The sequence below is a fragment of the Rosa rugosa genome, chromosome 6 (genome assembly GCF_958449725.1).
Source record: "Rosa rugosa chromosome 6, drRosRugo1.1, whole genome shotgun sequence".
In the NCBI taxonomy this organism is placed as follows: Eukaryota; Viridiplantae; Streptophyta; class Magnoliopsida; order Rosales; family Rosaceae; genus Rosa; species Rosa rugosa.
In genome coordinates, this window is record NC_084825.1 from 50,480,851 (window position 1) to 50,495,743 (window position 14,893).

The 14,893-nt window shown below is 39.7% G+C and overlaps 2 protein-coding genes across 4 annotated transcripts; both read left to right on the top strand.

Annotated features, from left to right (window-relative positions):
- The first annotated feature begins 2,962 nt into the window (after positions 1–2,962).
- LOC133715738 (glycosylinositol phosphorylceramide mannosyl transferase 1-like) lies at positions 2,963–6,172 on the top strand. 2 transcript variants are annotated; one of them, XM_062142364.1, is made up of 5 exons: positions 2,963–3,599; positions 3,670–4,069; positions 4,175–4,338; positions 4,437–4,507; positions 5,922–6,172. In XM_062142364.1, exons 1-5 carry the CDS (start codon positions 3,298–3,300, stop codon positions 6,170–6,172), a joined length of 1,188 nt encoding a protein of 395 aa, XP_061998348.1. In that variant the 5' UTR covers positions 2,963–3,297. The 2 variants fall into 2 exon arrangements, with proteins under 2 accessions (XP_061998348.1, XP_061998349.1); XM_062142365.1 differs by lacking the exon at positions 5,922–6,172 and adding an exon at positions 5,239–5,890 and having other exon boundaries at positions 2,965–3,599.
- A 38-nt stretch (positions 6,173–6,210) lies between these two features.
- LOC133715737 (disease resistance protein RUN1-like) lies at positions 6,211–14,886 on the top strand. Of its 2 annotated transcripts, none has more exons than XM_062142362.1 (10): positions 6,211–6,840; positions 7,166–8,294; positions 8,513–8,863; positions 8,956–11,316; positions 11,595–11,891; positions 11,994–12,816; positions 12,926–13,048; positions 13,811–13,915; positions 14,317–14,359; positions 14,681–14,886. In XM_062142362.1, exons 1-7 carry the CDS (start codon positions 6,350–6,352, stop codon positions 13,015–13,017), a joined length of 5,544 nt encoding a protein of 1,847 aa, XP_061998346.1. In that variant the 5' UTR covers positions 6,211–6,349; the 3' UTR covers positions 13,018–13,048; positions 13,811–13,915; positions 14,317–14,359; positions 14,681–14,886. The 2 variants fall into 2 exon arrangements, with proteins under 2 accessions (XP_061998346.1, XP_061998347.1); XM_062142363.1 differs by having other exon boundaries at positions 12,977–13,048.
- The last annotated feature ends 7 nt before the right edge of the window (positions 14,887–14,893 follow it).

A 14,893-nucleotide genomic window follows, 5' to 3' on the forward strand; every position in this document is an offset into this window, starting at 1 on the left:
TTTGGAGGTTTTTTTTGTAGGTGTGGAAAAATGACTTCGATTGATGATGAACTCTACTCTTGTCAATTTTCGATTCTAATTCTAGAGCAACTTCGTGCTGATAACGTGTTTAAGTATGAACATAATTTAACAAAGAGAGAGAGAGAGAGTAATGAATCATTGAATCTGAATTGTGTTTATTCATCTCATACAAGGGTGTATTTATAGGAAATACTTTGTAGTGTGAATGCTCAAAGAGGAAACCAATTTGGTAACCATGATCTTTGGCTTGTAAATCAACAATGGCTGCTGCAAAGATCACAGCTGCAATTCCAATAGTAAGGGCTGCCATGTTTGTTGCTTTCCCATTTACTTTATGCTACACAAGTCCTCATACCTATGTTATACACTCAAGTACTTTGTTCTATACACTCAAGTACATATTTACATGATATAGACATTTATACTATGACTCATACTATGACTCATACAACATGACTCATACAATATGAGTCATATATACTACAACAGTAATTTTCTTTTTGCTGTACTGCCAAATTTCCATATACAAACTGGAAAGTGAAAAAGAAAAAAACGAACAGGATTACCCATGTTTGACGGCGACGAAAGGAACACACATCAGAACATAAATTGAGCCGACGACGAAAAGTCATGTCCTAACACACCAGAACTCCAAGTCCCACAGGGAAAGAAGGCTTGCTTTTGGCAGACCTCGCCGACGAGTTTGGCGTTTCTCATTGCCGGAGAGGAAGTCGCCCGAGTCGATGAGTGGGACTTCGAGTTCTGCTGCGTTAGGAATGGCTTTTTGTCGCGGACCGGAGAAACTAGGTGCCGAAGACTAGTGGCTTTATTTGGTCATCTTCTTTGTGGTGATTTGGGGTTTTCATGCACACAATTGTCATTGCATGCATTAACAAATGTGAGAGAGAGAGAGAGCAGAGCATACCAAGTAGTGGCATGAGAAGAAACTGTGATTGTCTGATTGATATAGAGTTTGAGAAGTTTTGAGTAGATGAGTGAACAAACAATGGAATCTTATAGCTCTCTCATGGTCTCATTCGAATTATATGGTTTGCAGAAGAGGACTCTTGGAGATGTGAGATTTGCAGAGGTGGGTTTATGAATTAGCGAGATTCTAAAATGGAACCATCATTATCTCTATTGTTAGTGCCAGAAAAGCCTTTCCCAAAAGGGTTCTAGCATTTCCGTCTTTGGGGGAGGACCATATGTAATAACAAAGCAATCCAAGATTCCAAGGTACACAACTGGATTCGGGCTGGCTCTCTACGTGCACCTCAATGATCTTGTCTCCTGGGCTTGCCAAGATGAACAGTGGTCTCGATTGCTTGATAAGGCTAATTCAATTTAAACTTCTACTTTCTAGCTAGAGTCACAGACTTAAGTAGTCCTAAATTGCTTGTCTTCCTTCAACTTCTCCAAGTGTCATAATTAAGGAGATCATAGATGTAGACAGGAGTGCAGCACCTGATTCGGTGTATCTAATAATTGCATTTTGGTTCCCTATAAAGAAAGACTAGGTTGTTTGCAAATATTTAAGTTCTATCAGTCAATAGCTTAACGCAGGTATTCATCACGAACCTAGGCAGATGATTTGTCCCGATTGCAGGTCCTATTATCGAACAAGAATGGGCGATCCCGCTGCTAGGAACTCACATTAAACCAACTATTAAAAGGGCATTTTAATCCCGATTAAAACCCTAATGAAATAGCGTCACTATGAGGTTCGCTTCAATGAACCACAAAAATTACATATTTTTTGGTCGTTAAGGTTTGGATTCGATTGAATAGGTTAGATCCCAGTTTTTGCATGGATCCCGGGGAGACTGAGAACTACTGAGAGAGTAGACAAAACAAACAAAGTCAAAAGGTAGATCGGGGTTGTCGGCCTACGACTCACTGATGTCAAAGACAGATATCTAGCTATGAGAATATTAACAGGGTAAAGGGTAAAGGGTACGGAAAGAGTAGTTGCTTACCATAAATGAGAGTGAATGCATGTGTATATACTTATATAGAGTGGGTTAGGACTTGTCTCCTTTCCATTTCCAATATGAGACTAAATGTGGCACAGTGGTGTTCACCTAGTCAATATCTGACCAAAGATTGTATTGTCAATAACCCTTAGATATAAATCTAAGGGTGAAAAATAAAACACCTCAACTTAATGATAATTTTCTCTGTCATTGGATTTACATTCAACAACGGTTGAGCATTATTTTCTTGGTCAATTACTGACCAGGTGAACATTTTCAAAATGTGGCATACTAAAGTTGGTAATGTGAGATTAGAATCTCCACTAGACCGAGCCCTAGGGGCGGTACCAACAATTGTACGTGTCGGGTCTTGGGCCCACCTTGTAGAGCTGGGTCACAAGTGTCTCTCGGTGGGCCCTCTACTCCCGCTTGGTATGATGGCCGAGTATTTGTGGTATTTTTACTCAGCACATAACTGATATGAACAAGTTCTCCAAGTCCTTGGTCAAGAACTCTCTTAGGTGAGAAATTTGTTTTCCAAGTATAAACGGTGCAAGTACTGACTAGACATCTAACAAGAGTAGAGTATGGCCCACTAGGAGACACTTGGGATCCAACTCTACAATGTGGGCCCAAGGCCCGACACATACGCTGACCGAAACCACCCCTGCGGTCTGGTCAAGTGGAGGTTCTAACCTCACATTACCAATTTTAGTTAGCCACATTTAGACGTCCCACATTAAAAATAGAAAAGAGACAAGTCCCTAATCCACACTACATGCATTCACTCTCATTTATAGCAAGCAAGCAACTACTCTTTCAATCCATACCCTTACTCTATTAATATTTTCATATATATCTGATTTAGGCATTGGAAAGTCGTAGGCCGGTAACCCCAATCTACTCTCTAATTTTGTTTGTTTTTTGACGAGTAATATATCAATCGGGATAAATCGGCTCTCTCAATGATTCTCAGTTCCCCCGAGAACCGCGCACAAACAACCCAAGTCCCTAATAAGGCTTCCGAAAACAAATCTTGTTTGTCCTTGTTGGACCGGGCCTTACTCAATTACTTCTCAACTATCAGATCCGGCCCAACTCTCAACCCCTACCCAGCTTTCCCCAAATACAACCGCCTTTTGTGACACGTACTCTCCCTCCCATTCCCAACTGCCACCTCCGGGTACGCAGTGGCGAAGTACTCAACTCCTCTCTCACTCTTCACCACCCTCACATCTTCACAATGTCAACCTCCAACCCAAACACCACCACCGTCCGATCTCCCAAACCTTAACGCTTCCCAATGTCCACAACCATCTCCATCCGCGACTCCGCCCCCACCGCCGCTATGGCCGCAGCCATATCCTCCTCCGACATGAATGGCGGATTCTACTCCCCAGCCAAAGCCAAAGCCAAAGCCAAAGCCACCAGACCCCTCTTCAGCCCACGCTTCCAGCCATTTCGGCGTCTCCGCCACCTCTTTTGCCCGCGCAAGCTCAGACTCGTCGCCTCTGTTTTCCTTCTCTGCTTCGTCGTGTTCCTCTCCTCCAGGCTCAGCTCTCTCATGGGCTGGCTCCCTCCCCAACCCAACTCCTCATTTCCAAGGTACAATCAAAGCTCAAACCTCATTTTATTTATACTACAATTTCGGTTTTGATAGATCAAAAATCTTCAGGGGTGGTGGATACACTGTTCTGATAAACACATGGAAGCAAAGCTCTGCTTTGAAGCAATCGGTTTCTCACTATGCCACGTGTGATGGGGTTGCTTCTATTCATGTGGTGTGGTCTGATAGTGATCCGCCCTCGGAAACTTTGAAGTCTTGTCTTGAAAAGATGGTGTTTTCAAAGTCAAGAGCAGCTCAAAAACCTGACTTTAGGTTTGGGATGAGGCAGGATGAGGATTTGAACAACAGGTTCAAGCCGATTGAGGGGATGACAACTGATGCTGTGTTTTTGGTTGATGATGATGTGATTGTCTCGTGTGACACATTGGATTTTGCTTTCGGAGTTTGGCAGTCTGCGCCGAATGGTATGGTTGGGTTCACTCCTAGAATGCATTGGATTGATGAGGAGGTTAGTGTTGTTTGAAGTGTTTTGATAGGGAAATGGTGATGGATTGTGTGTGTGTGTTTTTTTTTTTTTTGATTGATGTGTTTGTTTGGATGGAAATTGATACAGAAGAGTGGCGTGGCGAATTATGAGTATGGGGGATGGTGGTCAGTTTGGTGGATGGGGACATATAGCATGCTGCTTCCGAAAGCTGCATTCTTTCATAGGAAATACTTGGATTTGTATACTTACGCTATGCCCTCATCCATTCGTGATTATGTCACCAGGGAGAGGTAGATATACATGTACATGTGACATGTGATTATTAGCTCTCATTTGCTTATGATCGAGCTGCCACTGGTTTATACTTTGAATTGATGTGCTTATGCAGGAACTGTGAAGATATTGCTATGTCATTGCTTGTTGCTAATGCCACCGGTGAACCTCCGATTTGGGTGAAAGGTAGGTTTGCATTTCCTTTTCCTGACATTTATATATCTGCAAATTAATTTGGATGTAAGACTCAGGCTTTGTGTTGATGTCCAAATGACTATAGTTAGATTGTCTTTTGGCAGAAATAAGGCTATTGCTCTCTCTATATAAACTGAAACAATTAGATTTTTTCTTTTTGGAGATATTGAAAATGAAATAATAACTTATGACTTGTGAACCACTCTAATGGATAAACCTATACAATAGCTTGTCCAATACATATTCAGACACCCCAAATTGAGTGAAGTCATCACTAATTTTGGTTGCTAACTTGCTATTGATCTGCCCTCTGTGTGAAACCTTTTACTTGTTTGAAAACTTCTTCATTCATTTGTAAAACTTACCTTTACCTGTAATCGTAAAGAAATCAGAACAGAAACGAAGTTTGTCTTACTGAACGAAATGATGTTTTCAATAGAATAACGCCAAATATCAAGTCAAAATATTGCAGAGCGTTGCATTGTTCATGTCCACTTTGACAGATATCAGGAGTGAAGAGACAGTATTATAAGTTCATATGAATTTTAGATACCCTGTACACATTGTCATAAAATCAACTGGGGTCTTTCTCCGATAGGGTGAACTTGGGTGCTCCTCCAATAGGGTGAAACGTAGTTTCGCATTTAAGTTTGATTGACATTTTCAATTCTGCAAATTACCTTAAGGTCCGAGGATTTGTGATAATGTCCACTTAACAGCAGATTGCTTTGGGAGTCTCTAAGGTCTTCTGCTTTTGAAGAAACAATCTTTCCGGAAAGAGCCATGAAATTGAAGCTACCTCATGTAGCCTTCTCTGCTTGTGGCCATAATATGGGCCTTACTTCTTACAGACTGCAAGCTGCCAATTATGAAGGAATGATGTGAACGTAAACAACTTTTGCTTTGTGGTTGTACCTATAATTCAAAAGGAGTCGCTGCCTTGGTAAAACTAAAAGGAGTCCCTTTCCTTAAAAAAATCGAAAAGAGAAGTGCACTGTCTCGTAGGCCCTCCATTCCCACCATTAGTCAAAACCTGTTCAATTCTTTTGGCTACTTTAATGGCTACTCTTGGCTACTTTTTATTATCAAATCAACTTGGGTCCTTGGAGTCTCCAACTTGTTCTGCTTGTGAATAAACAGTCTTTCTGAAAAGAGCCATGAAATTGAAGCTCTCTAATTAGGCTCCTTTGCTTTTTACCATAATCTTCTAGTTAGTGGTCAGCATTAGAACACAAGCAAATATGTGTACTAAACCGTAGAACCCGCATAAACTTAATAATTAGAACAATTCATAGTTGCTTGACGCCGTATATTTAAGCTGCCAGTTCTATGAAATTCTGTATGTTGTTGTATTGCTGTGTTGTGTCGTGTCTGTGACTCCGAGAATATGTTCTTCTTTCTTCAGGCTTATGGGGTATCAGTGTATATGGGCCTTATAATACCTTGCCAAACCACACCACACACTTGGAACCAGTATCCAATGGTGCAAGGTGCAAGGTGCAAGGTGCAAGCTACCAGACCAGGTCAGGTTTCTTCACACTTTTTGTTAGGTGGCCAATCCAGTTCATACAAAAGTTTGTTGGGGTCAACCAAAACAAAATAAGCAAGTTGTGTATTATTAATAGAGAAAATAAAGAAATGAATGCATCGTGTTGATAGTCTCTAGATTACTGGCGCCACACTAAGCAGAGCATCTTTTTCTTTTCTTTGGTCAAAGAAGCACAGCTTCTCATATTAGGCCCTCAGTTCCAATCAGAAAATCAGAGTGTTTCAAATCTGGCTTTAGGCTACTCATCGCTGGTTGACCAGCTTCGATCTTGTGTTTATCAATAAATGGCTGCTGCTGCTGATTCTTCTTCTTCTTCTCGCATTCGTGGCAAATATCATGTCTTCTTGAGTTTCAGAGGGTTAGATACTCGCAAGACCTTTGTTGGCCATCTTTACAATGCTCTACAACGGAAATCACTCACTACTTTCATAGATACTGAAGAGCTTGGAAAAGGGGACGTTCTCGGGGTGCTACTGAAAGCTATTGATGCGTCAAAGCTTTCCATTGTAGTTTTATCTAAGAACTTTGCCTATTCCAAATGGTGCTTGATGGAACTCGAAAAAATCGTGGAATGCATGCAAACAAAGAAGCATATAATGGTTCCGATTTTCTACCAAGTAGATCCGGCTGATGTTCGTTATGTGAGGGGAAGTTTTAAGGAAGCGTTTGAACAACATGAACACAAGTCCAGGGGGACCACTGAAGAACGGGAGCGGTGGAAGTCTGCTCTAAATACAGCCGGCAATATTATTGGCTGGGATTCCTGCAAATACGAGTAATGTTTCTTCATACTGTTCCGGTTATTATTTATAAGTGATAAATTGGGACTAGGGTCTTTAAGATGTTAACTGAATTCCTGAATGGTTGAAGTTTTAGGTCAGTGGGTAGTGTCTCATTAAATATCATAAGGCATGCATCTCCAAGTCTCCTAGCTTGTTCGATCTAATAAACTATCTGGGTTATTAGGATTTTGATCCTTTTGGCTTTATATCCTATTTGGTCTATATATCCTATGATGATGGGATTTTTGACTATTTGACTACTTATCATTACTAGAGACTGCAACTGTATGACATAATACTGTTTTTCAAATTTGTCAGGGATGATGTCAAGCTTATTGATGACGTTGTTACAGATATTTCAACACAGTTGAGCAACATCAGGGAAAGTAAATCTGATAATGACTTGATTGGAATGGATTCCCACATGAGCGAAATGAAGCATCTATTACGTTCTTATCAGTTTGATGATGTCTGTGTCGTTGGAATATGGGGTATGGGTGGTATAGGGAAGACAACCATCGCTAGAGCTGTTTATGCGGAAATGTGCGGAGACTTTGATCACCATTGCTTTCTTCATAATGTCAAGGAAGATTTCAAGAGAAAAGGTGAAGCAGGAATGCAGGAAGAACTTCTATACAGAATCTTGAGGGAAAATGGGCAGCACTTAAGTTCCAAAATGATAATGGAAAGGCTTAGTGGGACAAAACTTTTTCTTGTTCTCGATGATGTGGACAATTCTGATCAAATTGATGCCCTACTTGGAAAACAATGTTCATTTGGTCGTGGGAGTAGAGTCATTATAACGACCAGAGACAGGAGCCTACTTAGAGAATTTGATAATGTATACGAACCCGGCTGTTTAGATGATAATCAAGCTCTTGAACTCTTTAAGAAGTATGCCTTCAGAACAAGTGAACCCTCGACAGAGGATGATCATCTCTCACAGACCTCAACAGAGGACGATCTTCGCTCACAGCCTTCAACAGAGTACGATGAGCTCTTAGATCATGCCATAAAATATGCTCAAGGTCTGCCTTTAGCACTTAAAGTCTTGGGAGCTTCTCTTTATAAGAAAAGTGTACATGAGTGGGAAGTTGAGCTTGAAAAAATAAAGAAATGCCAGCACCTGGGAATTGAGGGTGTGCTAAGGACAACCTTTGAAGGACTAGATCATCTACAGAAAACAGTACTACTAGATATTGCATGTTTCTTTAAAGGAATGAAGAAAAAATATGCAATAGAAATTCTGGATGCTTGCGGCTTCTTTCCTGTAAGTGTATTATCAGTTCTTGCTGATAGAGCTCTTGTAACTAGCACTGGATTCTATGTGGTGCTGGCAATGCATGATTTACTGTTGGACATGGCTTTGGGAATTGTCCGTCGAGAGTCAAGCCTCAGTAGGTTGTCGAGTTCTGATGAAATTGAGGAGGCGTTGACTCAAAATACGGTGAGATATAAGTATAATTTATTTATTCTTGATGGCTTTCTTTTTCATATGAAATATCTATCTTTACTGGAAAGCTTCAACATGTAAAGTTGTTTATTTATAGAAGCGAATCTTCAAATTTGGCCAAACTCAGATGCATAGGAAACATGTAGCAAGTTTAAACTGTAAATAACGGTTTGGATATTTGCACTCACCCAATTTCCACTTTGGTTATCCAGGATACGGTAGCAGTTGAAAGTATAGACCTCGACTTGTATCACTCAAAACGCATATGCATAAATGCCAAAGTTTTTGCTCGCATGACGAAACTAAGACTGCTCAGAATCCGATATAACCGCTCCATAGACTTTGTTGATGATTATTATGGTTCACGGGGGGAATTATACCATCTAATTGATGACTGTAAACAAGAAGTGAGTGGCGAGTTAAAGTTTCTTTCTAATGAGTTGAGGTGTCTCATCTGGCATGGATGCCCCCTGAAATCTTTGCCACCCAAGTTTCAGCCAAAGCATCTTGTCGACCTTGACATGCGTTCCAGCCACATCAAACAACTTTGGAAAGGAACCAAGGTATAATGCTCGTTTACATTTTTTCTGAAGGCAATTAAGTTTTTTTAAGTGGCTTGTATGTAACTAATGCATGTTTTACTTCACACATGCAGCTTCTGAAAAAGTTGAAATACATCAATTTAAGTCTCTCTCTATACCTTAAGGAGACCCCTGACTTAACCGAGGCGATAAAACTTGAGAAAGTAAACCTTGAAGGCTGTGTAAGCTTATTGAAGGTTCACCCATCCATATCTGATCTTAAAAGCCTCGTTTTCTTGAGTCTAAAAGGATGCAAAGATCTTAAGGTTCTTCCCAGCAGTTTCCGTATGAAGTCTCTTAAGATCCTTGAGCTTTCTGGCTGCTCAAATCTTGAGAACTTTCCTGAGATTTCAGAAGTTATGGAAGGGATACCACGGCTTTGTTTAGACAAGACTGCAATTAAAGGACTGCCCTTATCAATCAGCAATCTTAAGGGGCTTGTCACTTTGAGCCTAAAAGATTGTAGAGAACTTAAGAGTCTCCCAAAAAGCATTTGTCAACTCAAGTCACTTAAATATGTTACTCTCTCTGGATGTTCCAAGTTTGAGGTGTTTCCACAAATTGTCAGAGCAGAAGAAATGGAAGGATTAATAGAGCTTCATTTGGATGGAACATCTGTCAAAGAGTTTTCGATTTCAGCTCTTAAAGAACTTGAGGTCTTGAGTCTAAGAGATTGCAAAGAGCTTAACACTCTTCCAAGTAGCATTCATATGAAATCTCTTCACACGCTATTTCTTTCTGGATGCTCAAACCTACAAAAGTTTCCAGAGATTTCAGAAGAAATGGGGAGACTATCAGAGCTTAATTTAGATGATACTGCAATTAAAGAACTGCCCCCTTCTATTGAAAATCTTTCCCGTCTCAAATCTTTGAGCCTTAAAGATTGTGGAGAACTTAAGAGTCTTCCGAGCAGCATTTTTCAACTTAAGTACCTCAATACGATTACTGTCTCTGGATGTCCAAAGTTTGAGGTGTTTCCAAAAATTGAAGAGGATTTGGAAAGACTAGGAAAACTTGTTACATTGAGGCTAGAAGATTGCAGAGAACTTAGGAGCCTGCCGAGCAGCATTTGTCAACTCAAGTCCCTTAGATTTTTTGCTCTCTCTGGTTGTTCGAAGTTTGATGTGTTTCCGAAAGTTTTAGAAGATATGGAAGAACTAAGAGAGCTTCATTTGGATGGAACGTCTATCAAAGACCTTTCCCCATCAATTGAACGACTGAAGAGGCTTATGTTCTTAAACATGAGAAACTGCAGAAGCCTTGAATTTCTTCCAGACAGTGTCTGTAATTTGTCATCCCTTACAGGTCTCACTCTCTCAGGGTGCTCGAATCTCCATAACTTGCCCAATAACTTGGGGAAGTTAAAATCCTTGGTGGATCTTGAAGTACAGGGAAGTGGTATAGAGCAACCCTTCTCTCCCCCATCATCATCAACCTATTGCTTGGTTGGAATGGATCGCCACATAAATGAAATGCAATTGCTATTATGTCCTGCTCAGGTGGATGATGTTCACATTGTTGGGATATGTGGAATTGGTGGCAGTGGCAAGACAACCATTGCTACAGCTGTTTATGATAAAATTGCTCCTCAATTTGAATACCGTTGCTTTCTTGAGAATGTCAGCGAAGGTTTTACAAAGCATGGCGCAGTATATATGCAAGAAAAGCTTCGGTCTAGAATCTTACAGGAAAAGGTACAGAGTTTGGGCATTTTGAATAGAGGTTCCAATGTGATAATGGAAAGGCTAGCTAAGACAAAAGTTCTGCTCGTTCTTGATGATGTAGATGATATAAATCAGATTGAAACCCTAGTTGGAAAGCCAGATTCATTTGGTGGTGGTAGTAGAATCATTGTGACAACTAGAGAGGAGCAAATAATGAGTGGATTTAAGATGTATTCTCCCAAGCTATTAGATGATGAAGCTCTTGAACTCTTCAGGCATTTTGCCTTCAGAACAATCAAACCCTCGAAAAAGTTCGAACGTCTCTCACGGCGTGCTATTGAATATGTTCAAGGTCTACCTTTAGCTCTTAAAGTCTGGGGAGGTTCTCTTTATCAGAAAAATGCACGCGAGTGGAAAGATGCCTTGAAGGAGGGGCGCACAGTACATTGGGTGTTTACAACAAGCTTTTATGACCTACATTCCTCGGCGAGGGACATACTTCTAGATGTTGCATGGTTCTTTAAAGGAATGAAAAAAGAGTATGCAACCAAAATTCTGCACAGTTGTGGCTTCTTTCCTTATAGTGCATTAAGAGTTCTAGTTGATAGATCTCTCATAGCCATCTCAGATAGGGACGCGACTCTCAAGATACATGATGAACTACAGGAAATTGTTCGGGACTTCGTTCGCCATGAAGATGAACATAATCCTGGGAACCGCAGTAGATTAGAGGGTTACCAAGGAATTAGGTGTTTGTCAACTCAAGATCAGGTGAGATATTGATATCTATAATATATAATGAGTACTTATTCATGGCCAAGTTTCTTTCTCATTTATATTATATTTATAACTTATAAGGCTTCAATGTGTAATTTTCTGAATCATCAGAAATTGCAACATATCTTTGGTAGAAAGCTTCACTGTTAACCAAAATTTCCATTGAAAGTTGACTTTGACAAAAATTGAATTCCTTGGAGATGTGTTGACTTATGATCTTCTATATGGTTCTTCATATTTGTACTCACAAAATTTCACTATTGGTTATCCAGGTTACTGAAGCAGTTGAAGTTATAACCCTTAATTTGTCGAACTCAACAGAGGCGTACTTCAATGCTGAGGCTTTTGTTACAATGAAGAAACTAAGACTGCTCCAAATTTATGATAACGGCTCCATTAACTGTAAACAACATGTGATTGGAGACTTGGAGTTCATTTCTCATGAGTTGAGGTGTCTCATCTGGCATAGATACCCCCTAAAGTCTTTGCCATCCGAGTTTCACCCTCAGAATCTTTTCGACCTTGACATGCATTTTAGTAGCCTTGAACAACTTTGGGAAGGAACCAAGGTACATTCATAATTTATATATATTTCATATACTTTAAAACGAAAGTCAGGATACCTGGTATGTTATTTGATGCCTCTGTTTTCCTGGTGGTTATAATTGCAGCCTTTGAAAAACTTGACATTCATCGATTTAAGTCACTCTCCACATCTCAAGAAGACCCCTGACTTGACTAAGGCTACAAAACTTGAGAAGCTAATTCTTGATGGTTGTTCAAGTTTATTCGAGGTGCACCCATCCATTTGGGATCATAAAAACCTTGTCTTATTAAGTCTCAAAGGTTGCACAGAACTTAAGGTTCTTCCGGCCAGCATCCATATGAATTCTCTTAAGACCCTCAACCTTTCTGGCTGCTTAAATCTTGAGAAGCTTCCCGAGATTGCAGAAGTTATGATGGAGCTATCAGAGCTTGGTTTGGATGAGACTGCAATTAAAGACCTTCCCTCATCAATTGAAAGGCTTCAGGGGCTTAATGTATTAAGTATGAGAAACTGCACTAGCCTTGTTTCTCTTCCGGACAGCCTCTGTAGTTTGGCACACCTTACATTTCTCAATCTGTCTGGCTGCTCAAAACTTACTGACTTTCCTGACAGCTTGAGGAATATGCAAGCATTGACAATCAGTGGTATAGAACAACTCCCACCCGCGATGAGAAGCAAAAGAACAGAGAGGGAGGGAGTCATTGGAGTCTCGGGGGAGGGAAGTTCATCAGAGTCTGGGGAAGGAAGAGTCTACAACTGCACATTGTCGCCGGTGCCAAAGCAACATAGTGAGAGAAAAGAAGAGAGAGACGATGGAGGTGGCAGTGCAAAGGGAGGATTGCTTGGCAGGAGGAGGGAAGTCGGGGGCCTTTTGCAGCTTCTTGAGTTGCCCGGGGGAACTATGTCTCTGAGAACGATAGAAGGAGAGAGATTAATTAGGCCCAGAGGTATACTTTTTTTTTTTTTTTGTCTAATCTCTTATTAATCTGTTTTTTCATGGCCAATACTTCTTTGTTTTCCCACTGTTCTTCCAACTGTATTCTTCTGTTCTCACAGACGGGTCTCTAATAACCATGTCCCCGCCTGTTCCCTCCACTCTTGTTCCAGGACGACATTCTGCGTTCTTCAATTCGTATTGCAACCGCTGAAACCCATCATCCCGACCCCCAATCTCTGAGAGTAGGTTACAAGTTTCAGTTTTTATTATCCATTTTGGGGTTTTCTTCGGATTGGCTTTAATTTCTGTGGTGTGCTGAATTTGATTTTGTTGTTACTGTTTTCATTTAAGGTTTAGAAATTTTGGGCTTTGGAATATACATTATAGACTTGAGAAGCCTCGACATTTTCATTCTAGATAATATTAGTTGGATAAATTACAGGGAAGCTAATGAACTAAGAGAACTTTATTAGTTAGATAAGTGTACGATATGATTTGGCAAAGGCCAAATTGCAGGAGTCACTGTGGCACTGTTACTTATGATCAGGTAATATACTTTGGACCAGCTACATGGAGATTCTGCATAATTTGTGTCAATAAGAATTCAAAACATCACCAAACCAGCTACTTTCTTCTAACCTTGTTTGAACTTGAAAGATTCTCAAATTCTAGACTGGGTATAATGCATGCTGTCATTTTATGTACATCACCTTTTCTTAAAAATTTGACCCATTGCTAATTATGTTTGGTTCATTAGCTCAATTTTCTTGGGTGCTTTGAAAGATAATATAGAATTTGTTTTATGGTTTATAATTTGTAAGGACTGTTGGTTTTCATGTCCTGATTCTAGACCATATACTTGATACAGGTAATTCCATTCCTTTCCTATAATAACCATAACCATCCACGCCTTAACCGTGCTTGTCTGTACACAAATTTGAGTCATATGAAGATAACATAACCTTTCTGTTTGTTGATTTAACTTTTCTGTTTTGTGTTTGCAGGTGGAAATGAAATTGTAGATCTCTATCTTGATGGAGAAAGGAACTTGGCTGATACGACTTTGCACTGTTTTGAAAAATTTTAGGTGTACAATTATGTTGGTACTGGTAGGATTCCTGAAGCCCATCTAATTATGTTTTCTTATTCTAGACGTTTAGACTATTTTGATCACAGTGGTGCATCATTACATATCCACATTGAATAGTGGACCTTGCTGTACATGAGGCCATCTGTTAAACTATGTTATTCTGCAACTTCATCTATACTTGGATAATTTAGCTCTTGCATGGTATGAAAGTAAGAGGATTTGGTAATTAGTTGAACTGCACCAATCCTTAGAAGTTAGAATCAAAGAATCTTTTGGTTTTTACTATCAGCCCCCTAGCATGTGTATTCATACCAGTGTGCCCATGCATTTGCTACATGACTTTCAAATCATGAAGATCAAACAGTATATCTCTATGCCCATGCATTTGCCAGTTTAACATGCACTCCTTGATATCTGCAGGTAACATTTCTGGGTTGGTGTTGTAAGCTCGACTATGGCTTTGGTGAGTAAATTATCTTGTGTATGAATTCTGACTACGGTTGAGTTTTTTGTTTTCAAAATTTAGAGATCATTAAATTAAAATAACCATGGAGTATCCAACTTAAGGTGTCTGTAACTCAAGTCTCTTAACCACATGCTAGTTTTGTTGAGAACAAAATCTGCAATTTCTTCTTACTTGGCTCCTCTGTGTAACTGAGCTAAATATAAAGTGATTAGCTGATGTCTTAGTGTTGAATAGTTTAGTACAGTGCTTCCTTTTATTTAGTGCTGCTTTGATTGACTAATTTGCATACTTATGATGTCTGTTGCAATCTCTATTCAGGTAAAAAAATGCATATAAAGGAAGTTGATGTAATATTGGAGTGAGTCAGACTATTGGAGCCAGTGCTACTGAAGTACTTGGGTTTTTGATGTATTAAAGTTCGATAGAATAGAAGTTCCGTTGTTGGATATTTGAACTTATTCTATTGTAACACTAAAATAAGTATTTTAATAATGGGATTGAGATTAGTGTTTTTATTTGAACAATTAGGTT